The sequence below is a fragment of the Anas platyrhynchos genome, chromosome 18, assembly GCF_047663525.1.
Source record: "Anas platyrhynchos isolate ZD024472 breed Pekin duck chromosome 18, IASCAAS_PekinDuck_T2T, whole genome shotgun sequence".
NCBI classification, from domain to species: Eukaryota; Metazoa; Chordata; class Aves; order Anseriformes; family Anatidae; genus Anas; species Anas platyrhynchos.
Genome location: NC_092604.1, coordinates 10577600 through 10599275, shown reverse-complemented (window position 1 = coordinate 10599275; position 21676 = coordinate 10577600). Strand labels below are relative to the sequence as shown.

The 21676-nt window shown below is 50.3% G+C and overlaps 4 protein-coding genes across 6 annotated transcripts; 2 read left to right on the top strand and 2 right to left on the bottom strand.

Moving 5' to 3' along the window:
- The first annotated feature begins 273 nt into the window (after positions 1–273).
- On the top strand, positions 274–3090 carry LOC101792364 (torsin-1A). Of its 3 annotated transcripts, XM_005013218.6 has the most exons (5): positions 282–909; positions 1535–1803; positions 1886–2061; positions 2236–2363; positions 2496–3090. In XM_005013218.6, the coding sequence occupies exons 1-5, from the start codon at positions 723–725 to the stop codon at positions 2738–2740; spliced, it is 1005 nt and encodes a 334-aa protein (XP_005013275.3). In that variant the 5' UTR covers positions 282–722; the 3' UTR covers positions 2741–3090. The 3 variants fall into 3 exon arrangements, with proteins under 3 accessions (XP_071881276.1, XP_005013275.3, XP_071881277.1); XM_072025175.1 differs by having other exon boundaries at positions 274–909; positions 2236–3090; XM_072025176.1 differs by having other exon boundaries at positions 768–909; positions 1077–1803; positions 2236–3090.
- A 765-nt stretch (positions 3091–3855) lies between these two features.
- On the top strand, positions 3856–9091 carry TOR1B (torsin family 1 member B). Its single transcript, XM_027471191.3, has 5 exons — positions 3856–4147; positions 4226–4491; positions 5308–5483; positions 6504–6631; positions 7045–9091. Exons 1-5 carry the CDS (start codon positions 3871–3873, stop codon positions 7320–7322), a joined length of 1125 nt encoding a protein of 374 aa, XP_027326992.3. The 5' UTR covers positions 3856–3870; the 3' UTR covers positions 7323–9091.
- Positions 9092–10082: 991 nt separating this feature from the next.
- On the bottom strand, positions 10083–15757 carry LOC101804737 (torsin-1A). Its single transcript, XM_027471192.3, has 5 exons — positions 15397–15757; positions 14366–14631; positions 12266–12441; positions 12052–12179; positions 10083–11425 (listed from the first exon to the last, which is right to left on the bottom strand). Exons 1-5 carry the CDS (start codon positions 15740–15742, stop codon positions 11175–11177), a joined length of 1167 nt encoding a protein of 388 aa, XP_027326993.3. The 5' UTR covers positions 15743–15757; the 3' UTR covers positions 10083–11174.
- Positions 15758–16550: 793 nt separating this feature from the next.
- Positions 16551–21654, bottom strand: C18H9orf78 (chromosome 18 C9orf78 homolog). The gene is made up of 9 exons (XM_027471230.3): positions 21505–21654; positions 20616–20675; positions 19888–19939; positions 19618–19688; positions 19370–19447; positions 18695–18892; positions 18179–18315; positions 17316–17414; positions 16551–16871 (listed from the first exon to the last, which is right to left on the bottom strand). Exons 1-9 carry the CDS (start codon positions 21585–21587, stop codon positions 16780–16782), a joined length of 870 nt encoding a protein of 289 aa, XP_027327031.1. The 5' UTR covers positions 21588–21654; the 3' UTR covers positions 16551–16779.
- Between the last annotated feature and the right edge of the window lie 22 nt (positions 21655–21676).

Below are 21676 nucleotides of genomic sequence, written 5' to 3'. Positions count from 1 at the left end.
CCCAATAAGCGGCACAGGGCAAACCTGGCTTCAAGAGACATCACATCTTGAATGTGTGTGCTGGCTACTAAATAATGCTGTTTGGTGTTTTTCCAGCAAGGCTTTTAAAAATAAAGTGGGGATTATTTACAGCTGCTTTTCACGTTTTATCCTTTTAAAAACTGTTTACTGAGAAAATGAAAAATGTTTCGCCGCCTGTCCCTCCCCTGCGCAAGCACGCTGTTTTGGCAGGGCAGGGATCACGAAGCTGTCAGGACGAAATACCTGCTCTGAGAACCTGCTTGCAAAAAGCAGCTTTCTGATGTGTTCAGTCCTGTGAGCTGCACAGAAGGAAACCTCTGGGCTGGGCGCAGAGCCCCGCGCTGAGCCCAGAACAAGCGCCGCTATGTTCCTGTAATCACCAGCTCAATTAGCACCTCGCCTCAGATGCCGTGAGGCTCCAGTCCTGCTCCCCTCAGAGCTGGGCTTGTTCTGATCAAATTCTCACTCTCCCCACGCGGTACCGCCCGCTCCTGGGCGATGCCCTGCTCAGACACTTTCACTTCTCCCGGCACAGAGCCGTAACACTGCCCTTGACACGAAATCATCGTCACATCCAGCTTCCAGGAAATTCGGCTCCCATTCGCTGGCGCTGCCTGAAGCACCACGCTGCAGGGAGTTGCTCTGCGATTTCTGTTTCGCTTTGCTTCCCTCCTGAGCCAGGCTGGCTTTCAGTTTCCACCATGAAGCCTCTGAGCCTTGGTGTGTTCTTTCTTCTCGTGCCCACCTTGGTGCCAGCCTTGGACCCTCTCAGCGCTTCGCTCCTCATGGGGGGGGCCGCGGTCACCTGGCAGCTCTTCTCCCCGCACTCCTGGCTCAAGTGCCGTCTCCTGGAGTGCTGCAATGTGAAGGACACGCTGAACTTCTCAGGTAAGGCAGTGGCAAGGGCATCAGGAGCCAGCTGCCAGTGGGGCCTGCTGATGGTCCCAGGGTGGCGAGGGCTTCCCTCGTAACGCCAGCATCCCCGGGTGGTCGTGGAAAGGTGAGAGTCAAAGCCTCTCCAGAAGGCAAAAGCTTCTCATATTGTTTCATTTCAGAGCTGGGACACAGATTTCAAAGGGAATTCTCAAGCACTTGAGACCTGTGTGCCTCCAGGTACTTCAGTGCATCTCTTCACACCAGCTCTGGATTTGGCTGGTTACAAACAGGACGGTTTTTAACACTGAAAAAGCGTCGTGGTTCTTTTTTAAGAGGATGTGATACAGCAACAGAAGGACTTATTTCTATAAATACGAGGTGTGCTTGATGCCACAAAAACTGTTAAGGAGAATTTAGCGCATGTAGAAAATGTCTCTGCAAGTAAATTAGATCCCATCCCAGAGCTTCACGGGAGGCAATAGGTACTGTGCTGCTGGGATGTCTGCCCATCTCTGCTGGTTCAGTCTCATCATGGGCTGAGGGCAGGGAATATTTGTTCTCTCTGATGGTCATTCAGCTATAGCCGAAAAAAGGGAGGAATAAATGGCATTTTCTGCCTCCCCTCTCATTCTTCCAGTTGTGAAGATGGATTTGGAGCGAAAAGTCTTTGGCCAGCATCTCGCTGTCCAATTAGTTCTGAGAGCTCTGAATGCAAATATTCACTCCAAACGGCCCAAGAAACCCCTGGTGATGTCCTTCCATGGCTGGACTGGAACAGGCAAAACGTTTCTCAGCAGTATCATCGCAGAGAACCTCTATCAGCCTGGTGCACCAAGAAGGCGTTTTGTGCACCACTTCAACACGGTGCTGCATTTCCCACATGCCTCACATGTCCATCTCTATAAGGTATTTCCAGCTTCACCTCATTTTCTCTAATTTGTCTGCAACTGTGAGTGCAAGCCCCAGATAACGTTGCCTCTTCTCACAGGAACAGCTGCAGAACTGGATTCGGGGCAATGTCAGTGCCTGTCCAAGGTCCCTTTTTATCTTCTCTGAAATGGATCAGATGCCACACGGCCTGATAGACTCGATTACGCCATTCCTTGGCTACCATGAAGAGATTGATGGAGTTTATTATGGCAAGGCGATCTTCATCTTCTTGAAGTAAGGAAAGCTTAAAAAAGGGAATTACAGTCCCAAAGAATCAGTAGGGACAAAGGGAGTAGCAGTTTTGTAATAGGTTTGTGGCTGACTGCAACTTAAACTGCTGCCAAGATCTGAGCAATACAGATGGCAAAGACACAGCTCTAACGAGCCCATGAATCTCTTTCCGAACAGCAATGCAGGCGGAGATAAGATAACAGAGATTGCTCTTGATTACTGGAGAAGGTCGAAGAGAAGAGAAGACATCCCTGTGAAGGAGCTCCAGGATCTGCTATCTAAGGAAATTTTCAGCAACACAAACAGTGAGTACCTCTGGCTGCAGGTTCCAGGACCACTGATGTCTGGTGTCTTCTGCAGACTGCTCCAGGAGGTGGGCAGCAACGCGCTGGCCTCCGCGGCACTCGGGTGGGAAAGCTCCCCATTCTCTCTTCTAGGTGGTTTCTTTCAAAGTCAACTGATCCAGAAGAACCTGATTGACTATTTCATCCCTTTCCTTCCTCTTGAATATAAACACGTGAAAGAGTGTGTCCGGGAGGAGCTGCGTGCGCAAGGGCATCCTGAGGACGAAGGTATCATCACAGAGATTGCCTCATCAATGATCGACTACCCCAGTGAGGAAGACATCTACTCCAGCAAAGGCTGCAAGACTGTTGCCTCCAGAGTGATTCTGAGCATCTAGACCTTACGAGGCCAAACGCCTTGTGTTCCTACTGCAAGACCAAAGCAGATGAAAGAACCAGTAACTCCCTTCCCCATCAAGCTACATGTTCTTCCTTGATGGGATTTGGGCTTTTCCATAGCAGAGGGGCCTTGAGATAAACACAAAGGGCAATGCAACAATCACAGCACAGAGTAAGCAGAAGAGGGACGTACACGGAGGATGAGGTTTGCTCTCCTTGCCACACGATCACCCCCAAATGTAAATATTTCAAAGCGGACAATCTCCTGCTTTTGTGGCAGGACTGTTTGCACCCAGCATTACCCTAATTAATACAATCTATTAATAAATAACCATCGTGTGGAGTAGTATCCGCCTGCTTTATACATTCACCCACCTTCTTCACAGCAATCACGCAGGAGATCAGCACCACAGCTCCTGCTTTACAGGCATGGAAACCAAAGCAGGAAGGAGGAGACCGAGTGGTCCAAACCCAGCCGGCTTGGCCAGAGCCAGAGGTCCGGGGTCAGCAGCCCACCCCACGGCACCACCGCCTCATGCCGACGGGGCCATCCCACCCTGCCCAGGCTGCCACGCTGTTCCCTCGGGCTGTGGTGAGGGAGCAGAGAGGAGGCCAGGGGCTGAGGCACTGTGGTGTGAGAGGTTAAAGGAGCTGGGGGTGATGCCCAGGCAGCCGTTTTTAGTGTCTCCCCTCTGCTCTGTGCTCTGCATGTGGTTAACATCTACGGTTGGGAGCCTAGGGGGCTTGCATGGAGGGCAGCCACACTGTGCCCTGGAAGCTTCTTCAGGGGCAAGGCTGGATGTGGTGCTTGGGACGGGGTGCAGTGGTGACACAGGTGGCAGGGGGCCGTTTGGACCCGGTGGGCTCAGAGTTTTCCCAACCCTGCTGTCGCTGTCAACATGGGTTTCGCTCCCGCTGCCCCTCAGGCATGAGGTGGGATTGTGCCCACACAGCCCCCTCAGCAGGGCTGGGGGGGGAGCTGAAGCACCAAACCCCGGTCCCAGCTCCCCCATGACATCACCAAGCCCTCACGCCATCACTCCGAGCCGTGACGTCACCCCAACATCACGTCACAGCCCTCCTGAACCACCTAAAAGCGCACCCCCCCCCCGAAACGCCCTTAACAAAGATGGCGGCGGCGGCTACAGGCGGAGCAGGCCCGGCTTCATCCTCCCGCCCGCTGCTGGCGGGACGGAAGCGGGGCCGCGGAGCCGCCATGCCGGGGGCAGCGGGGCTGCTGCTGCCGCTGCTGCTGCTGCTGCCGGGGCTGGCGGCGCTGGAGCCTCTCAGCGTGGGGCTGGCCATCGGCGTCGCCTCAGCGCTCACCGGTTACCTGTCCCACCCTAACTTCTACTGCAGCTACGTGGAGTGCTGCCCCAGCGCCGGGCATCGCCTCAACGCCACCGGTACTGGGGTTGGGGACAAGGGGAAGGGGACGGGGGGAGCCCTCAGAGCCGGGCTCTGAGGGTGGCATCTCCCCACAGCGCTACGGGAGCAGCTGGACGAGCGGCTGTTCGGGCAGCACCTGGCCAAGGAGGTGGTGTTGCGGGCAGTGACGGGTTTCAGCCACAACCCCAGCCCCAAGAAGCCGCTGACGCTGTCGCTGCACGGCTGGGCCGGCACGGGGAAGAATTTCCTCAGCCAGCTGCTGGCCCGCCACGTCCACCCCGCCGGGCTGCGCAGTAAGTTCGTGCACCTCTTCCTGGCCACCCTGCACTTCCCGCACCAGCAGCAGCTGCAGCTCTACCAGGTGAGCATGGGAGAGGCACGAAATTTTGGGAGAGGGGACAGGGAACGGGGCAGAGCGGCTGCCCCACAGCTGTCCTGCCCGCCGGTGCTACCTGCTGCTGGGTTTGTGGGAGAGGAGCCTGTTGTTAAAAGCCCTCCCGAGAACTGGAGCCCTTTGTCACGCTGTGCTTTGGGGTTGTGGCTGGAGCAGCCTCAGGGCTGTTTTTTTTTCTCCCCTCTTCCATAGTGGGCTGGGAGGGGGTGGGCGAGAGGCTGGGAGGGGGATGCAGGTGGGAGAGCTGGCCCGGAGTCACCGAGGAGTGTTTTGCACCATGTAGCACCGTGCAGAGCACTAAGAACCACAGCGCTGGGCCACAAGGAAGTGTAACTTGCTTGAGAGCTTTCAGGTGACTTCAGTCCTTGAAACAACAAGAGACTTCTCAGCTTCATGTTTCAATGCTTGAAGCTGCCCCAGGCTGATGAGCTGGTAGGCGTGGTTTCTGCACGGAGGAGGAAATGCTGTGAAATCAAACAGAGAACACTTTCATTTCTCCAAAACTTCCCATCCTAGCCTGATGGTAGTGTCACAGCCGTATGCTAAGCAGGAAGAAAATGAAAGTCTCTGATTTGTGAGCAGGAACTGAATTCAGTTAAATTCAGTGTCACATCAAAGGTTCAATCGCAAACATGTTTATGGTCCTCTCTAGGGTACAGGATACAACCAGTGAGCGCAGGATCTGGGCTGCAAGGGTGCCCCTGGAGTCTGTGACACGTGGCCACCCTGCAGTACGTCCTCTGCAGCCCTGGCTTTTCAGTGTTTCTCACCTTCTTGTTCCAGGAGCAATTGCAGAGCTGGATTCGGGGCAATGTTAGTGCCTGTCCTTACTCCGTCTTCATTTTTGATGAGATGGACAAGATGCACCAGGGCCTTATCGATGCCATCAAACCCTTCTTGGACTATTACGAGCAGGTCGATGGGGTGTCGTACAGGAAAGCCATCTTCATCTTCCTCAGGTCAGTAGCACTTTTCAGTTGTTGGAGACATCCAAATAAAGCTGTATTTATGATGCTAACGATGTTCCCCTGAGACCTAGCTCAGGTACAGCAGCAGAGCTGCCCTGGGGTGAAGACCATCCCTCAAAGACAGAAGGGAGCACCCTGCACTTGTAGGCGCAGGGCCCGTGGCCGTGGTGGAGCAGTTCTGACAGCACAGCAGCTCACTGCAGTGTGCTGAGCTCGGGAGACTGGCTGAGAGCACGGTTAAGCTGAGAGCTCAGATTTTGGGACAGTTCTCTGGGGTGGGTGCACCGTGTACCGGGTCTGGCTGGGATGGAGTTAACTTCCCCTGTGCAGCCTGTTTGGTGCTGTTTTGCATTTGTAGCTAAAGCAGTGCTGATAACACCCCGGTGCTTCGGCTGTTGCTGAACAGTGTTTGCACAGCCTCAAGGATTTCCCCCCACACACACACACAGAGATCAGGCTGGGGGTGGGCAAGGAATTGGGAGGGGACACAGCCAGGAGAGCTGTCCTGAACCACGTAGTGCCATGCTCAGCAAGAAAAATTGGGGTAGAGAAGGAGGTGTGAGGTGTCAGCCTCCAGAAGGACAGTTGTTGAGAGACTGGCTGGGCACTGGTCTGCCTGGGAGGACGGTGAGGGATTTCCTTAGCCGTGTGCTTTTTAAAAATTATTATTTTGTCCTTTCTCTTTCCCTTATCTACTCAACTGTCTTTGTTTTGACCAACAAGTCTCCTCACTTCTGTTTTTTCCTATTTTTAACTCCTGTCATGCAGGGGGCAAAGTGGGGAAGTGAAAGTGGCTGTGGGAGTGCTTGGCTGCTGGCTGGGGTCAACCTGCCCCACACTGATGGCAGTTGATAAGAAGTGGAGATTTCCCCCTACATTTTGGCTTACAGCTTTCTGTTTCGGTTAGTTCTGCGACTTCAAGGCGACTAGCAATTCATGTAACCAGGTAAAAAGGAATTCTGGCTTAATCGTGTCTCAGCTCACTGCTGTGAACTTTTCTTTTATGGACAGCAATGCCGGTGGTGACTTAATCAATAAAGCAGCACTTGACTTCTGGACAAGTGGGAAGGAAAGGGAAGAGATTCAGCTGAAAGACCTGGAGCCTGTGCTATCCGTGGGAGTCTTCAATAACAAGAACAGTAAGTCACTTTCCCCAGAAAATGGGAAGTTCCCTTACTTCTTGGGACAGGGTTATTTCTGCAATCTGCTCCTCACCTGCCATGACCCTGCCCTGCTTCCTGTGACACCCCCACACCTTCCTGTGGTGTCCCAGCTCCCTGCCCTTTTGTCCCTTCACTCCAATGTCACCCTGCCAGGGGAAAGCTCTCAGCACAGAGGGTGCTATGTGGGGACACTGAAGAGTAGCAGCAACAACTGCAAGGTGCAATCCCTCTGCTCCATGCAGCTAACCAGCACGCCTTGCCTCCCTGGGCAGCAGTCGAGATAAACTGCTTTGTGAATTCAGCCTGGTCTGCTGATCCTGCCCTATGTAGGCCCAAATTAAGAGGAAATCCTTCCTCAGTAGCTGTTTTTCTTCCCCCTTCTCCTGCAGGTGGACTGTGGCACAGCAGCCTCATCGACAGGAACCTCATCGACTACTTTGTTCCCTTCCTGCCCCTGGAGCACAAGCACGTGAAGATGTGCGTCCGAGCTGAAATGAAAGCCCGTGGCCATGCTGTCGATGAGAAGGTTGTGGAGGCAGTGGCTGACGAAATGACTTACTTCCCAAAAGAAGCGAAAATCTACTCCGATAAAGGCTGCAAGACTGTACAGGCCAAGCTGGATATTCACGAAGACATCGCAGTGAAATACACGAATGCCAAGGATTGATTACCCCTCACCTCTCCAAAGCCCTGCCAGAGCTTTTGGAAACTTGTCTATTTGCACTTTTTTTTGTTTGGTTGGGTTTTTTACTATTGCAGGGAATATGGTAAAAATTCTAGAGAGAGCAGTGCGGGCTTTTAAACTTTTTTTTTTAAAAAACATAAAATCCCACTGTTCATCTCTGGACTGGCTGATACCCAAATATCGCCCCCTTTTTTTAACCTATAGAAAACTTCTGAGCATGGCACATACAGCGCTGGATAAAACCTCTCCTGATTTGTTAATTGCTGGGATAGTTAAATCCCTGATTTGCCTTTCCACAAAACAATTCAAAACTGAGGAACTCTTGCAGGCCATTATACACCCTTCACGTACACAGAAGGTCATGGGCTAGCAAAGTTAGAGGAGTTTATGGTGTGATCCTGCCTGTGATGTTGCCTGCAAGGGTACATACCTCGATATATCGCAGGGAGAAGGTGCAGTGTTGGAAGGCTCCCTGTCCTTCACAGCAGTCTGGCGCTGTTGTGGCTTCTGCCGATGAGGTCCAGCTATTTAGGAACAGAACAGCAGGATTCTGGTTTGACTGTTACATCCTAGCACATCTCCTGCTGTGGTAATAGAGAAGGTAACGATGAGCTCAGAAGATCTGGTACTAAATGGGGAAGAAAGGGAATGAATGTAATGACTTGCCACTCCAATCCTCTGGGGAAACAGAAATGGTGATATTTTCTCTTTTAATACTTTTCTGAGGGGACTGAGTGAACTTACACGGTAACTCCAGGGTGTCTGTCTTCCTAAACAGAGGGGTGTCACTTGCAACCTACTAGGCTGGTGTCTTCTTCTTAAGCAGAAATCTCGAGGATTTGACTGCTGCAGCTTGTCAGGTTAGGTTGGGCATTTGATCCAGGGCCTGAAGTTCTCAAGATCTTCGTCAGTCCCCCGAGCTGCACCCAAGAGCCTAGGAGTGGGTAATCCTCCTCTCGTGCTGCTTGGAAGACACGTCCATGGCTGAAGTTATTTTTAAGAGTGTATTTTTATACTGAAGTGTAAGCAACAAAAATGCAATGCTAGAGAACCAGAGAAGGGAGTCTGGGGAAGGAGCTCAGCCTCCAATAACCCCACACCTACCTAGTGAAGTTTGTTTTATAGGAGCTTTTAATGCTAAGTGGTGTCTGTGTGGAAGGGTGAGTGACAGTTTAGGAGGCTGGGAAAGATTGGTTTAACCTTCACGTGTGTGGTAAGGCTGGGGTTAGACGTTGTTACAGCTTCAATTCTTTCATCACCTATCCGTCCCTCGTGCAGGGCAGCAGTACCTATCACCTGTCTGACTGCAGTGTTTTTAAGCTGTTTTAAGGGAGCGGGCTCTTCGAACTGCAGCATCTAACCCCTCACCCGTGCTTAGGCTTACAAATGTGATGCAAAACTCATAGGCAAATTAACATAATAATGTTGGGAAGTTGCAACAGAGAGCCCGGCGTTTATGTAAGGCTCTAAATTAGAAGTGTCAGTTGCCTTTTACAGCTCCACGTGGAGTTTGTCAAACGTTGGCAAACTCTTTGACACTGATGCAATCTCCAGAGCCAAATGCTGGCGAGCTGTTAACCTTGGGACATTGGACTGTTGCTTTTCCTAAGTAGCGTTTTGCCTCTTAACTGACTATTCATTGGTGTAAGCGTCACCAGGTTCAGTTACTCCAAGTGCCAACTACTTGTGCAGTTTCAAAACACTAAGTAACCCTGTTGTGCTGCAGTCAGAATAAATCGTAAGTCACTTTGTCTCTTGCCTTGATTATTTCCAGCCCTAGAGAAGTCCTGGTTTATGGCAGCTTTCCACTAAGCCTCCTTTAGTCCTGCAGGATCAGAAGGATCAACTCTGGGAGCGGGGTCAGGCACACGAACACTTCTCTCACCCAGCTGCAGGCGATGCTCCGAGCCAGGTCTGGTTTAGAGAGGGGAGATGTGACAGGGAGCCGGTCTCCACCCTTCCACCATCACTTCTACCTCTGGAGGAAGCTTCTTCCATCCACCCTAAGCCACCTCAGGCTTGGATATACTGAAACACTTGCTGCCAGTGCCTGTCAAATGCTCGTGATGATGCTGCAATAGCACGAAGCACAACTAAGAGGCTGGAAGAGCCACGGTGCTGCTCCTTTGAACAGTTTCCTCTGAGAAGCTGCCAGTCAGCACCAGAAGTTCATCATTCCCATGCCTGCTTTTTTCCATCAATTAGTTATTTGCTGCAATCATGAGGTCAAAGAAGCAAATAAATACCTGAGGCCAGAGCACTCACTTGCTGTCAGATTCTAGGTCATTAGCACATAGCACAGCTTCAGAGCAGAACTGGACAGTCTTAATGACTTTTTTTTAATCCCCTTGGGGAGAAAACTTGAAGATGCTGCTTCTGAAAACGCGTATGGCCTCGATCACAGCCTGGAAGGTAGGTAGGCAGTGGCACCATGGTGGGAGGATGAGAAGTGGGGTTTTACCTAGTTTCTAGAAGACAAGTTCATTCTTACAACAGCATTTAGCACATCTGTAGCTAAAGCCCTCTGCAAAAAGCATCTGAGCGCAGCAGGTATTAACGATCGAGTTTCCAGTACAAAGTCCACTTGTTTCCCTTTCACCAGGCAGCAGAAAAAAGAAGCACAGCTCCCTGCATCCATTCCCTTTGTACTCAGAAAGGGAAATACCTGCATTTAAGCACTGCAGAACACTTCAGAAAACATCAGGTCACTCAACGCAAAAACACCAGAAGGTAGCTATGAAATACGTTTCTGATGAGGAAAGTTTATTTGTAATAGAAACTGGAATGAAAAAAGCCTCTGCATTTAGAAGGAAGTCGGGCACTCTGCAGTCACTTCAGCTGAGAGCTTTCACATTGGTCACAAATGCATTTGTATTGGTCTTCATCCTTACCTCCGAGGCATGCGGGGTTGTGAGAACAGGAAATGCAAAACCCCACAATTTGGCTTCTGAATTCTACACAGGGGTGAAGAGGAGAAACCTCTTTTCCAGTTCCTTGGTGTAAAATTTAACCTGTACACGTTTCCCATCACGTTGCAGCCTTCCCATGAAGCTGACCCAGCACTCACACAGCAGGCTTCTCTCCCAGGAGGATCACTCCTAGGACAGAGCACTGCAGGCAACTTTATCCATTAAAAAAATAACCAAAAACTGGAACCAACTACAGCATACAAAGATTTTCACTTATTTCCTCTTTCTACTTCATATTAAGTCTTCCCACTGAACAGTATTCACACCAAAGAGTTTCACACTAACTTTGACTCAAAGGAAGCCAATTCATAGCACTGTTCTGAGACAGACATCGTTACTGCACAGCACTGGAAAGAACATACGGATTTTTTAATTACAGAATGTCCCCTTATCTTTACTGTGTCCGAGCTACTTGGGGAGAAAATACACGTATGCTTTTAATGCTGTTACAGGAATTCACCCACTCCAGCCCAGTGCTGGCTTTCACAAGCAGGGACTTTGATCACGATTCTCAATCTTTCCTAGAGACCATCCACATCAAACCAAAACCCAATTCAAATCAGGTCATAATCTTAGTCCCAATCTACGTGCCAGCAGCCTGCCGAACGGTTCCGGCGATCGATACACGATTTGAGAGGAGTCTTGGGCACCATCAGACAGAGTCCCCATGTTCACAGAGCAGCTCTTCCTTACCTTGATGGCACAACACGACGTACCTGGGAGCCGTGACAATAAAAACGCAGAGGCACTGCCACTTATTTACACACCAGTTTAAAACAACGGTCCTTTCTTTACAAAGTGCTTAAAAATGAAATGTCCTGGGCTCTTCATTTTGTGATTAAGTTAAATTCGCAGCAATAAAGCCTTAGAAGTCATAGTAATAATCCAGCTTCGCATCCACAGTTTTACAGCCTTTATCCGAGTAAATTCTCTCCTCTCGGGGGAAGTAGGTCATCTCGTCCGCTATCCTGGTTAAAATGTCTTCATCCACGGTGTAGCCACGTGATTGGATCTCAACCCTGACACACATTTTCACGTGTTTGTATTCCAGAGGCAGGAAGGGAACAAAGTAGTCAATGAGGTTTTTGTCAATCAAGGTGCTGTGCCAAAATCCACCTAGAAAGGGAAAGAGAAGGGCCTTGTTTCCTCTCCTCTGGTTAAACACAACGAGATCACAGCCCTCTGCTACGAACCATCTGTATTTTTAGAGCCCTGTAACGCACAAGTTAGTTCATTCTCATGGTGCTTTTTGCATGATCTTACACACACAGATGTGCACGGCCTGTTGGATCTCTTTCAAACAAACACATTTGCTCCCCAGACACTGGTCTCACACCTTCACCTTTTCCACGTAAAGAAAAGCAAATTTTCTGTTAAGAGCAAGAAAAGCTGCTCTGGGAGAGCTGATTTTTTTTTTTTTTTTCCCCAGAGCCTTCATCCAGCCTTAGATTTCTTTTATTTTTGCTTTCCCCTTAGCCCACGGGCATGTCAATAAATGCAGAGCACAGACTTCCCCCCATGTATGTGAGCCAACCAAGGTGCACGCAGAGCTCCTAACCTCTATTTCCTCACAGGAGCTGTCCCACAGGCCCCCAAACTGCTCTGTGGCTCCTCAGTAGCCAAACCCCAGAGGCCACACCAAGCAGAAACCCACAGCAGTCACAGTACAGCTCGTACACTAAACGAGGCCATCGCTTTTGTGGGGCTTTCAGAATTTCCAAAACGATCACAGTTTCACTCACTATTTTTGTTGTTGAAGACAGACACGGACAGCGCGTTCTGTATGTCTGTGAGCTCTATGTCTTCCCTCGTCCTCCCGTTTCTCCAGAAATCTAGCGCCAGCTCCGTTATCTTTTCAGCCCCAGCATTGCTAAGAGAAAACAAAGGTTGTACCTGAAGGTAGTTTTAAAAGGCACCGAGCGCACAGGACAGCACGCCTGAGCTGTCACCTCCTACCTGAGGAATATGAAGATGGCTTTCCGGTACGACACTCCATCCAGGAGCTCGTAGTAGTCCAGGAATGGCTTGATGGAGTCGATGAGTCCTGCGTGCATTTTATCCATTTCATCAAATATGAAGATTGATCGGGGACAGATGCTCACATTTCCCCGAATCCATGATTGCAACTGGTCCTGAGTGGCACGAAAACAGAAGCAGCTGAGAGAATTTGTGTTGAAAAGACAGAAAATAGGACTGGTGCCCATTGGGTTTTGTATTCTTTTCAATTGTGTCACTTCAATAGCTTTGGCTTCTTGGCTAAAACATGGCTGAAAGCTGTAAATAAAACTTATAAAACCAGATGTCATGCTAGCGCTGAGAAATTTTGAAGACACCAAGAGACAAGACTGAACAAGCAGGAAAGCTCCTCAACAGATGTTCCTGAAAATGTATCAAAAATGAAAGCCTGTCATCAGGACAGAGGACAGGTACCACCAAGGAACAGCAAAACAAAGCAAAGCCCTGTCAAGTGAGCTCATTAATTTTGGCAGCACTTTGGTCAAAACTACAAACAGTGTTATATTTACTACGTGAACAGCACCACCAAGAAATGCCACCTGTACTAGCACAAGTAGAAACAGAATTCAGTTCTCAGCCCTTAATCATTCTGAAGTTAAATGAAGACAATTATGGGCCCTTCTTAAACCACAGCACTGCTCAGACAGGCTGATGCTTTACTGTAAAGATTCTCTCACTTAATGGTTACTTCTTCCTCTCGTGGGACATTTAAGATCAATAACAAAGTAAATCAGAAAAAAAATGGGTTGATCTGCTGGCAAATGAATGAGAAGTAACCGCTCTGACCGTTTCCAATGATTCACCACTTTTTGAGATTCGCTGCACAACCAGGCAGCAAAGGAAGGTGGCATTGGATATATTGTGGACAAGAAGCGATAGTTTCTCCTACTGCCACGGGCAGCAACTTTACCAAGCAGTGCGTTCATCTCAAAAGAAAAGCAGAAAAGGGTCTGTTTTATTTTAAAATAGCTCAGCTGCAAGGAGGATAGAAGCAAGCTGTAAAAGAGGAAACACTTATTTCTGCCATTTAGAAAGTAGGCTTGGAGACCTATTCCTATTTTCGACACTCACAAATGGAATATAAACATCCGGTACTAGAAAACGCAGCCCTACTCATTCAAACTCTGCTGTCAACACAGTTAAAACAACAACAACAAAAAACACAACAGAAAACATGCATCTGAAATACTGTCCCACGATATCCACCTGCCTACAAAGCTGCACTGATACTTCCCAAACCCTGGGAATGATTCCAACTAAATTTACCTACACCCTTCTGGCAACACAGCATTCTGTTATTTTGTTTTACAGCTGGGAGATGGCAGCATAGCAAAACTAAACAACGTGCTCAGTGCAAGAAGCAGGAAGTTACACACGTGCCTCAGACAGCAAGTTTCAGCTTTCCACAGTACCTAACGTGCCTGGCGGCCACCAGACAGCTCTCCAGTGCCACAAACTATTCCTTGTCTTTCTCAGTGCCCCTCAGCAAATCACCTAACCATGGAAACCTGCCCATTGACTGTTAGCTTTAAGTCACACACATCTCTAAGTAAAGTGGAGAACGATAAAAATTAACCATGTTGTTTTTCTTAGGATTTACCCAATTCTATGCAGAAGGTTCCAAAACTGCCATTGGGTACATTTTACAGCATAAAAGAGCACCTAGTTTTTTAGTTGCAATGGTGGTGTCAGAGAACATAGGAATTCCAAACATATAATAATGAGAATACAATTTTAGACAGCTCAGACAGCAGCTTTATTAACCACGATCGTAGTGAAAAAGCATTTGGGTTTGGGTGTGCAGTCAGTGCTGGCAGAGCCCATGGGGTGGCACAGCCTGAAATGCCTTAGGTTGGGTACAGGAGGTGCAAATACCCCCCCGCTGCCAGCTGTTAGGCACAAGGAACGTTCCTCTTCTTATGAAAAACTCAGCCATGTGTCTCAAATCATAAAGGTTAATAATTACAGCACCACGAGGCTGTAACGTTCACAACTGAACGCAGCAGTGACTGCTGCCCCCTGCCGCGAGTTCCGCCTTACCTTGTAGGTGTTGATGTCCTGAGCGTGAGGGAAATGCAACGTAGCCACGAACTGATGGACGTATTTACTCTTCAGACCGTTTTTATAAATGCTTTCGGCGATTATCTTACTGACAAAGTTTTTGCCTGTTCCAGTCCAGCCGTGCAAGGAGAGGGCGAGAGGCTTTTTGGCGTTCTCGTTGTTGAGGAAGCCCTTCACGGCCTTCACGATCACCTTGCTCACCAGGTGCTGCCCGAAGAGCTTTCTGTCCAGGTTCTCCTGCAGGGCTGGGGAGCAGGACAACGAGGTCAGAGGCGAGACGGGAGGAACCGCCCGCGGCTCCCGGCCCTTCCCCGGCCTCACGGGAGCCACAGGATCAAAGGGCTGGCCAAGCTGGAGTCAACCCGCCGTCCCTTCCCTGTCCTCCGGGCCCCAATTCCTTATCCCCTTTCTCTATCCTCAAATTCCCCACGCTCCAGGGCCCCCTTCCCTGTTCCTTGGGGTCCTTTGGGGTCCCCTTTCCCTTTCCCCCCAGGACCCAATTCCCCATCCTGCAGAGCCCCAGGACCTTCTACCCTCAGGTTCCTTTCCTCATCCCCCAAGACCCCAACTCCCCCTCCCCCTTCCCTATCCCCCATCCCCTGGGGCCCCCGTCCCCATCCCTGCAAGACCCCATCCCCCAGAGCCCAATTCCTTACCCCATTCCCCTATCCCCCTTCCCCATCCCTCGACACCCCCTAACCCCCAGACCCCCTAATCCCCCTCCCCACCCCCTTAGGACCCAGCCCCCTGCCCTCAGAAGCCCCAACACCCCCAGGTTCCCTTCCTCATCCCCGGGACCCCAACTCCCCGTTCCCCCAACCCCAAATTTCCTGCCCCCTTTCCCCACACTTTGTGGCCCCCTTCCCCGATCCCCCAGGACCCCAACTCCCCCTTCCCATCCCCCAGGACCCCCGGGACCCCCTCCCCATGCCCCGGGACCCCCCCCAATCCTCCCGCAGCCACCACAGGACGAGTCCCCCCCATCCCCTCATCCCCTTCCCGCCCGGTACCGGCGGCGGCCCGCGGGTCGTGGCGCTGCAGGCAGCACTCCCTGAAGTAGCAATAGAGCCGCGGGTACGAGATGAAGCCGGTGAGCGCCGAGGCGGCGGCACCGGCGAGGGCCAACCCCAGGCTGATGGGCTCCACGGCGCCCACGGGCCCGGGCAGCGGCGGCAGCAGCAGCAGCAGCAGGAGCAGCTCCAGCCCCGGGGCCGCCCGCGGGCCGCCCCGCCGCCCCGTCATGGCCCTCACGGCCCCGCCGCCGCCCCGCCAACGCCTCGGCCCCGCCGCGCCGCTTCCGCCGCCGCCATCTTGGGACCGGGCAGAGGCGGAGCTGGCGGGAGGGGCGGCGGCCATCTTGGGAGGGGCAGATGGCGCTTTGAGGGGTGGCGGCGGCCATCTTGGGTGTGGCGGCGGCCATGTTGGGAGGGTGCTGTAATTAAGGGCTGCTCATTAAGGACGGGCCAAAGACCGCAGCCAGCCAGCCTGGACGTTTTGTTTTGTGTTTTGTTTTGTTTTTTCACCCCCTATTTTTGGCTAAAGGAGCAATTGGGGTTACCCCCGGCCCTGCAGAGGGGCATCATCAGCTGTAAAGGCAGCTGTGCCCAGCCCAGAAAGAAAAAAAAAAAAGTTCATTTACCACAGTTTCAAAACACTTTTATTGTTTTTAAATTCAAAGTTTTGCCTTCAGGCTCCCCCACGGGGCAGTTCCCGGCTCACAGGCTGCAGGGCCTCACCCCCAGGTGCCCAGGGAGCTGAAACGAGATGGTCCTCAGCTTCCCCGGGTACAGCCACAGAGCAGGCAGAGCCACTGCAGAGGCCTACGGGCACAAAAATACAAAAGGCCACACACAGTACAAAGCCCTAACACCCACGCTGGGTGCCTGCTGTTACTCCTCACACTGTGACACGACAGCACCAGGCTCCTCCAGGAGCACCGAGCTCACTGCTCTCTTGCACTACGTGCAGTGAGTGCCCTTGGGAACACAGAAGAAGTGTTTTACAAAGTTGCATCCTCCCCAAGATGGCTTTAAACCTTCCCTTCATATTCACAAGGCAAACAGCACTGCTGCTTTTAAACTATCTATGTTTTCCATGTTGTTTAAGGTGTAAGAATCTGTAAAAGCAAATGTGTTTTCCCACTAAAAAAAGACGAAAGCTCACATTTTTATAAAAGAAGTTTTATAACAGAAAATAAATTATATACACAATTTTACCGACCAGAGTTCACAACCACCTGCAAACTGATTCACTACAAGATCACAAGAAAAGGTTTGTAGTTAACACCAGCACGCGAAGGCAGTGACTCTCTCCACCTCCGTTTCAGGACACTGACACAGAATTCTTTATTAGCAGAAAACAAGAACTTCTGCAAAGACTTCAGTCCACGTTCATTAGTATCGCCTGTTCATCTTCTTGAATTTCTCATAGTGATAATCATCGGTTGCTTTTTCATTTGGTGGACGTTTGCGATTTGGAGGAGACCCTTCAAACAACAGAGAAGGAAATAACATTTCCTGTCCTTTCACATACGCAACAGAAAGAAGTTTTAATTCTACCACTTCCCTTACAAACTCCACAGAACTACAGCCCCTTGCCATGAGAACAGGTATTCCTTTAGTAACCTGTGCTCCTTAATCTAGTGCCCTTTGTCATCCCAGCTTTCAGCAAACCCTTGCCCATCAGCTTGGCCAATGTGTTTCGGTTCTGACCTTTGCTACTCCACCTTCAGGAATCCCTAAAACATCCTCCATCCTGTGTGACCTGCCATGGGTACAAGTGTAACTGCCCCCTATGGACTTCAAATACAGATTGCTTCACTTCCCCACTAACTCAGGGCACCCAGAGAAGAGAAAGCAAGGGCAGTTAGATCAGTTCTCTGTTACATTTCAGCATCTTCCTCTTACAACATTTCAAGTTCGGAACTTACGCTCAGGTTCTGGCCTCTCTGTATCCCCCACTCTCAGAGGACGGGGCTTTGGCTCTTCTTTATTTCTTCTCACTGGTGCATTTAGCTCCTCGTGATAAACTAAAGGAGGGAAAACATCGGATAAGAAACATTTCAGAGGCGTGTTATTTAGACAAATAACTAAATTTGTATTTGTTACAACTGATCTTTAGCAGAAAGAACAGAACAAGCATTCCTGTAATTGGCTTATACGGATAATCAATGCATGCAAGATGGGATACAGCAAATTTCAGTAGCACTGTTTCATCAGAAGTGGTCCAAAGATTCTTCATTTCCTTTGGAACACACAAATCTGACTCCAAATCACCTCTGTAGGTGTGGTTAGACACAGTAGAAGGCTGCCTTTCCTCCAGATGGCTGCAGTATGAGCGTCTCTCCCGGAAATTAATTCCCATCTCCTGTCTAGTAAGATCTATGTATGCTTGACCACCTGTGTGCTTTGGCAGCCCAGAAAATTGATTCTCTAAATTATAACCCATCATTTATAATCACAGACAAGGCAGGCATTTACAGCACACGTTCACGGAACAACTTAAAGAAAAAGTCTGGAAATTTATGAGGCACTGTCAGCTGGGAGTTCAAGAGCAGAAAGTTAGGCCGTAAGTAATGTGTCCCCCTCCTTGCTGATGGATGGGAAAAACAGGCCAAGCCACATGGGGTCTATACGAGCATCCCAGAGAAAGGAATCAGACAGCTGCTTGTGCTGATCCATGAACTAATTTCTCCTGAACCAGACTCCATCCCAGCTGACCGATTTTCTGTAGCAGAAAGAAAGCAGAAAGGAGCAGGTCACACCTGGGTCAGGAGAGCTACAGGAGACTTACATCTGTTGTGCTGGACATAGTTCACAGCCATGTTCGTAGGAACAAAGGAAGTTTCGCTGTCTTTCTTTTTGTTCTGCTGCTCTGCCAGCAGCTTGGCCTTTGCCTCTTCAGTTGAGATGATGTTTTTAATTTTTGCACTAGAAGGAAAAAAAAATATTCATATTTAAAAACAACAACAACAAAATCATATTTAAGAAGGGTAACAGGCAAAGGAATTATCCTAAGCAGAAGGATTTGGGTGTAGTAATAGCACTGCTATTGTCTTTGATATGCTTTTTGAGGGAGGAAGCAGCGCTATAGAAACTTTGATGCTTAGATGCTTTGCTTCCAAGGCACAAGGTTAAGCTCACATCTGCTGAACACCTCACTAATCCAGACCAAGGCTGAACCCCATCACAGAGCGCAGTGGGAGCTGTATAATCCAACCACACCACTGCTCTGCCAGTCGACAGTCTCTAGCCACAGTGCTCCCCCTGGAACTTCAGGCCACGACTACCAGCTCTGTGAACAACGTACTCGATTCCCAGATCCACTTCAGGGATGCCGCTTAGCATCTGGTTGGACAGCATCTCTTCAGTCTTCTTGGCAGAGGAGACACGGATGTTCTCTGGCAGCTCATACAGAGAGTCCTCAGCATTCTTAAGCTTCACCTTCTGCTCCTCATTCTCCACAATTCCTTTCCTCTTCTTCAGCTCTGTCTCAATGTACTTCATCCTAAAGTGCAGCACACAAGGGACACGTGGTATTTAGCTCTGCTTTCTGTACTCTGTCCCAACGCTGCTGCGCACAGCTGCGAGCACTCTGTGAGCGCTCAGTGGCTGGGAGGGAGGAATGAAAAATGTCTCCAAAAGCACTCAGCTAACATCAACTGCAAGAAACAAGGTATTTTCAACTCTGTCCAAGAAATGATCGGATCCTCCAAGCTCTTTCACAACCAGCAGGGAAGGCGGCTGCTGGTGTTTAATGCCACATTGCCCGGCTGATTGGCACCTCCCAGCTTTGCCCATGAAAATGCCTTCCGGAGTCTGACAGCCAAAAGGTGAAAGAGCAAGCGAAGGTTTCTGTGAGAACCAGGAGGATGTTTTGGGAACACTCGGTATTGAAGATAGGAAAACAAACAGCCACAGCAACTGTGAGAGGACGCCCAGCCCAGAATTCAACATCCCAGTCGCACAGTACAGCTCAACTTACATGTCAGCATCTTCATCTCGCCTGTTGGTCTCAGCCGAGAAGGAGGTTCCCAAGTTGAGATCTTCCTCTTCATTAATCCTAAATGGAAACCACAGCGCTGCAGTTGTTTGTTTTAACCGATTTGACAGGTTAAGAAAACAGGAGCTAGCCAAACTGAATTATATTAAATTCTTCAGCATCTGCTCAGTTTATTGCTGTGTCTTAATACCAAGTCCAGGGAAAGGTCTTCAGAGCTCACACGCACCCACCTGTCCTTGCCTCGTTCTTTCAGTTTCTTCATGTCCACCATCCCCCCAGATTTTATCTTAAATGGGTCATCCTGGAATTTAAGAAAAAATGAGAAACCCTGAAGCTTCCCTTCAGCTTAATGCTAGTTTTCAAAATCTGAATGAGAACAAAGAAAACCACTGAGCTGTGACATCAGCCCTATTCCAGGCCAGACTGCCCCCCTGCACCACACCGCTGATCTCTCATCGTTACAGCTTAGCAGTGAGGTGCTGAAAGCATCGAGAACTTACCACAAGCGTCGCTTCTTCTTGCAGCTTCTCTCCCACAAGCAGAGCTACAGCGCTAATCAGGCAGATAAAGTAAAAAATTAAAAATCAGTAGAATTAAATGTATTATCAACCACCACCTTTGTTCACCCCTCACCAAATCTAACCCGCGATCTCAAACATTTCACTCGTGCTGAGTTGTCAATCCTCTTAATCCCTTCGCATGGGCAGAGGACCTATCAAGTTTTAGGGAGACGAGAAGATAATGCAGAGAGATTTTAGTGCCTTACTAATTTAGGTTTTAGTCACCAAAACAAGGAACACAGCTCACTGCTGGGGCATTTTTCAAATAGCTCACCAGCTAACCAGTGACGGTAGGTAAGAGAGAAAAGAGGGAAATTAGGGTAAAGATGAGAAGGGGCCCAAGTTACACCTACCACTCTGTTACGTGTACGGGACAGATGTAACCTGATCAAACGCATGTCATCATAAATCCCAATTTTAATCTTTTTAATCTTTTTTTTTAGACTTTGCCCGCTGTAAACTGATACTGAACTGCGTGCCTGTAACTGACTCACCCTCTTTTCCATCCTCAGGCTTTAACATATAAACCTCTCTATCAGTAACATCCTTTTGGTACTGCTGGACAAGCAGCTTCCTATGGAAACGAGGCGCAGAGCAATGGAGAAATTCACTGCTCCCTACAGCACCACACAGAGCACATCCTCACCCCCCGGTGCTGCAGCCCTTACCTCACCCCATTGGGTCGCTTCCTGAGGCTCTGCACTTCTTTGGCTTCCTCGAGTTTTAACCTGAAGAAAAAACATCGGACTTGGTGCCTGATGCTTTGGTTTTAGTTATTTCACTTGGTTTGGTTTCATGCATTTACGTATTAGTGCCCGCCTACTCTTCTGGTTACACATTCAGTAGACATTTTCTATTTTACTTTATTAAAAATTTTATTAAAGAGATCAGAAGTGGCGTCTGCTGGGCTGCCCCTCCAACATATCTGCCCTCAGATGAGGAGCGAAACCCCCAGACCCTGCAAGGCTTCGAGGTGCCAATTTGGGAAACGCGAGGTGGGGATCCCTGCCCCTGGATTCAGCTTGGTGAGATCTCCGGACAACGAAGACCTCCCTGGCAGTAAGGCGGAGGGACACGAGTAGCTAACGCAGGGCTCCTTTACCCCTGCAGCCACCCCCGTGAGCTCACAGCACGACGCAGCCGCTTCTGTTGCAGGGATGTGACAAAACGCTCGTTTTAGGCAAAACCAGGGGCAGCTCTGAGGCCGAGAGCTCAAGCAGGTGTCAGCACCTCAGGAAACCCCGCCCGCAGGGTTCCGCGGGGTGCAAGCGCAGGGAAGCGGCGGGGAAGGCCGCGATATGGCGCGATAGCACGCGATATGACGCAGCACGATGTGACATGAGGCAGCGTGACGCCGCGCAGTGATGCCGTGACGCGACACAGCGGCGTGGCGCGGCGGTATGACGTCACGCTGCGGCACGGCAGCGCGATGTGACGCCGCGACACGACGCGATATGACGCGATATAACGCGACATGCCGCGACATGACATCACGGCGGCGCGGCAGGGCCAAGCAACGGCCTTAGCCTACCTCCCCCGCGGCCCCCGTGCTCTCACCTGACCTCCCTGGCCAGCTCCTCGTCCTCCTCATCCTCCTCGGGCTCCTCCCGGCGCTTCCTGAACGTCCTGGCGGCCGCCATGCCGCCCCGCCCCTCCCCTCCTCTCCGTCGCGGGGTGATGACGTCACTCCGCCGCGCCGACACCGCCCCTTCCGCCAGGGCTTCGGCCT

Excerpts from the sequence above, each read along its gene's own strand:
- LOC101792364 (XM_072025175.1), top strand. The coding sequence starts at position 723 with ATGAAGCCTCTGAGCCTTGGTGTGTTCTTTCTTCTCGTGCCCACCTTG. Across the intron at positions 1,804-1,885 it reads CACATGTCCATCTCTATAAG|GAACAGCTGCAGAACTGGAT; the intron begins GTATTTCCAGCT and ends CTCTTCTCACAG. Across the intron at positions 2,062-2,235 it reads GCGATCTTCATCTTCTTGAA|CAATGCAGGCGGAGATAAGA; the intron begins GTAAGGAAAGCT and ends CTTTCCGAACAG.
- TOR1B (XM_027471191.3), top strand. The coding sequence starts at position 3,871 with ATGGCGGCGGCGGCTACAGGCGGAGCAGGCCCGGCTTCATCCTCCCGC. Across the intron at positions 4,492-5,307 it reads AGCAGCTGCAGCTCTACCAG|GAGCAATTGCAGAGCTGGAT; the intron begins GTGAGCATGGGA and ends TTCTTGTTCCAG. Across the intron at positions 6,632-7,044 it reads AGTCTTCAATAACAAGAACA|GTGGACTGTGGCACAGCAGC; the intron begins GTAAGTCACTTT and ends CTTCTCCTGCAG.
- LOC101804737 (XM_027471192.3), bottom strand. The coding sequence starts at position 15,742 with ATGGCCGCCGCCCCTCCCGCCAGCTCCGCCTCTGCCCGGTCCCAAGAT. Across the intron at positions 14,632-15,396 it reads CGACCCGCGGGCCGCCGCCG|CCCTGCAGGAGAACCTGGAC; the intron begins GTACCGGGCGGG and ends CCTGCTCCCCAG. Across the intron at positions 11,426-12,051 it reads TGTCTTCAACAACAAAAATA|GTGGATTTTGGCACAGCACC; the intron begins GTGAGTGAAACT and ends TTCCCTTTCTAG.
- C18H9orf78 (XM_027471230.3), bottom strand. The coding sequence starts at position 21,587 with ATGGCGGCCGCCAGGACGTTCAGGAAGCGCCGGGAGGAGCCCGAGGAG. Across the intron at positions 20,676-21,504 it reads GAGCTGGCCAGGGAGGTCAG|GTTAAAACTCGAGGAAGCCA; the intron begins GTGAGAGCACGG and ends TTTTTTCTTCAG. Across the intron at positions 18,316-18,694 it reads GAAGTGGATCTGGGAATCGA|TGCAAAAATTAAAAACATCA; the intron begins GTACGTTGTTCA and ends TTTTCCTTCTAG.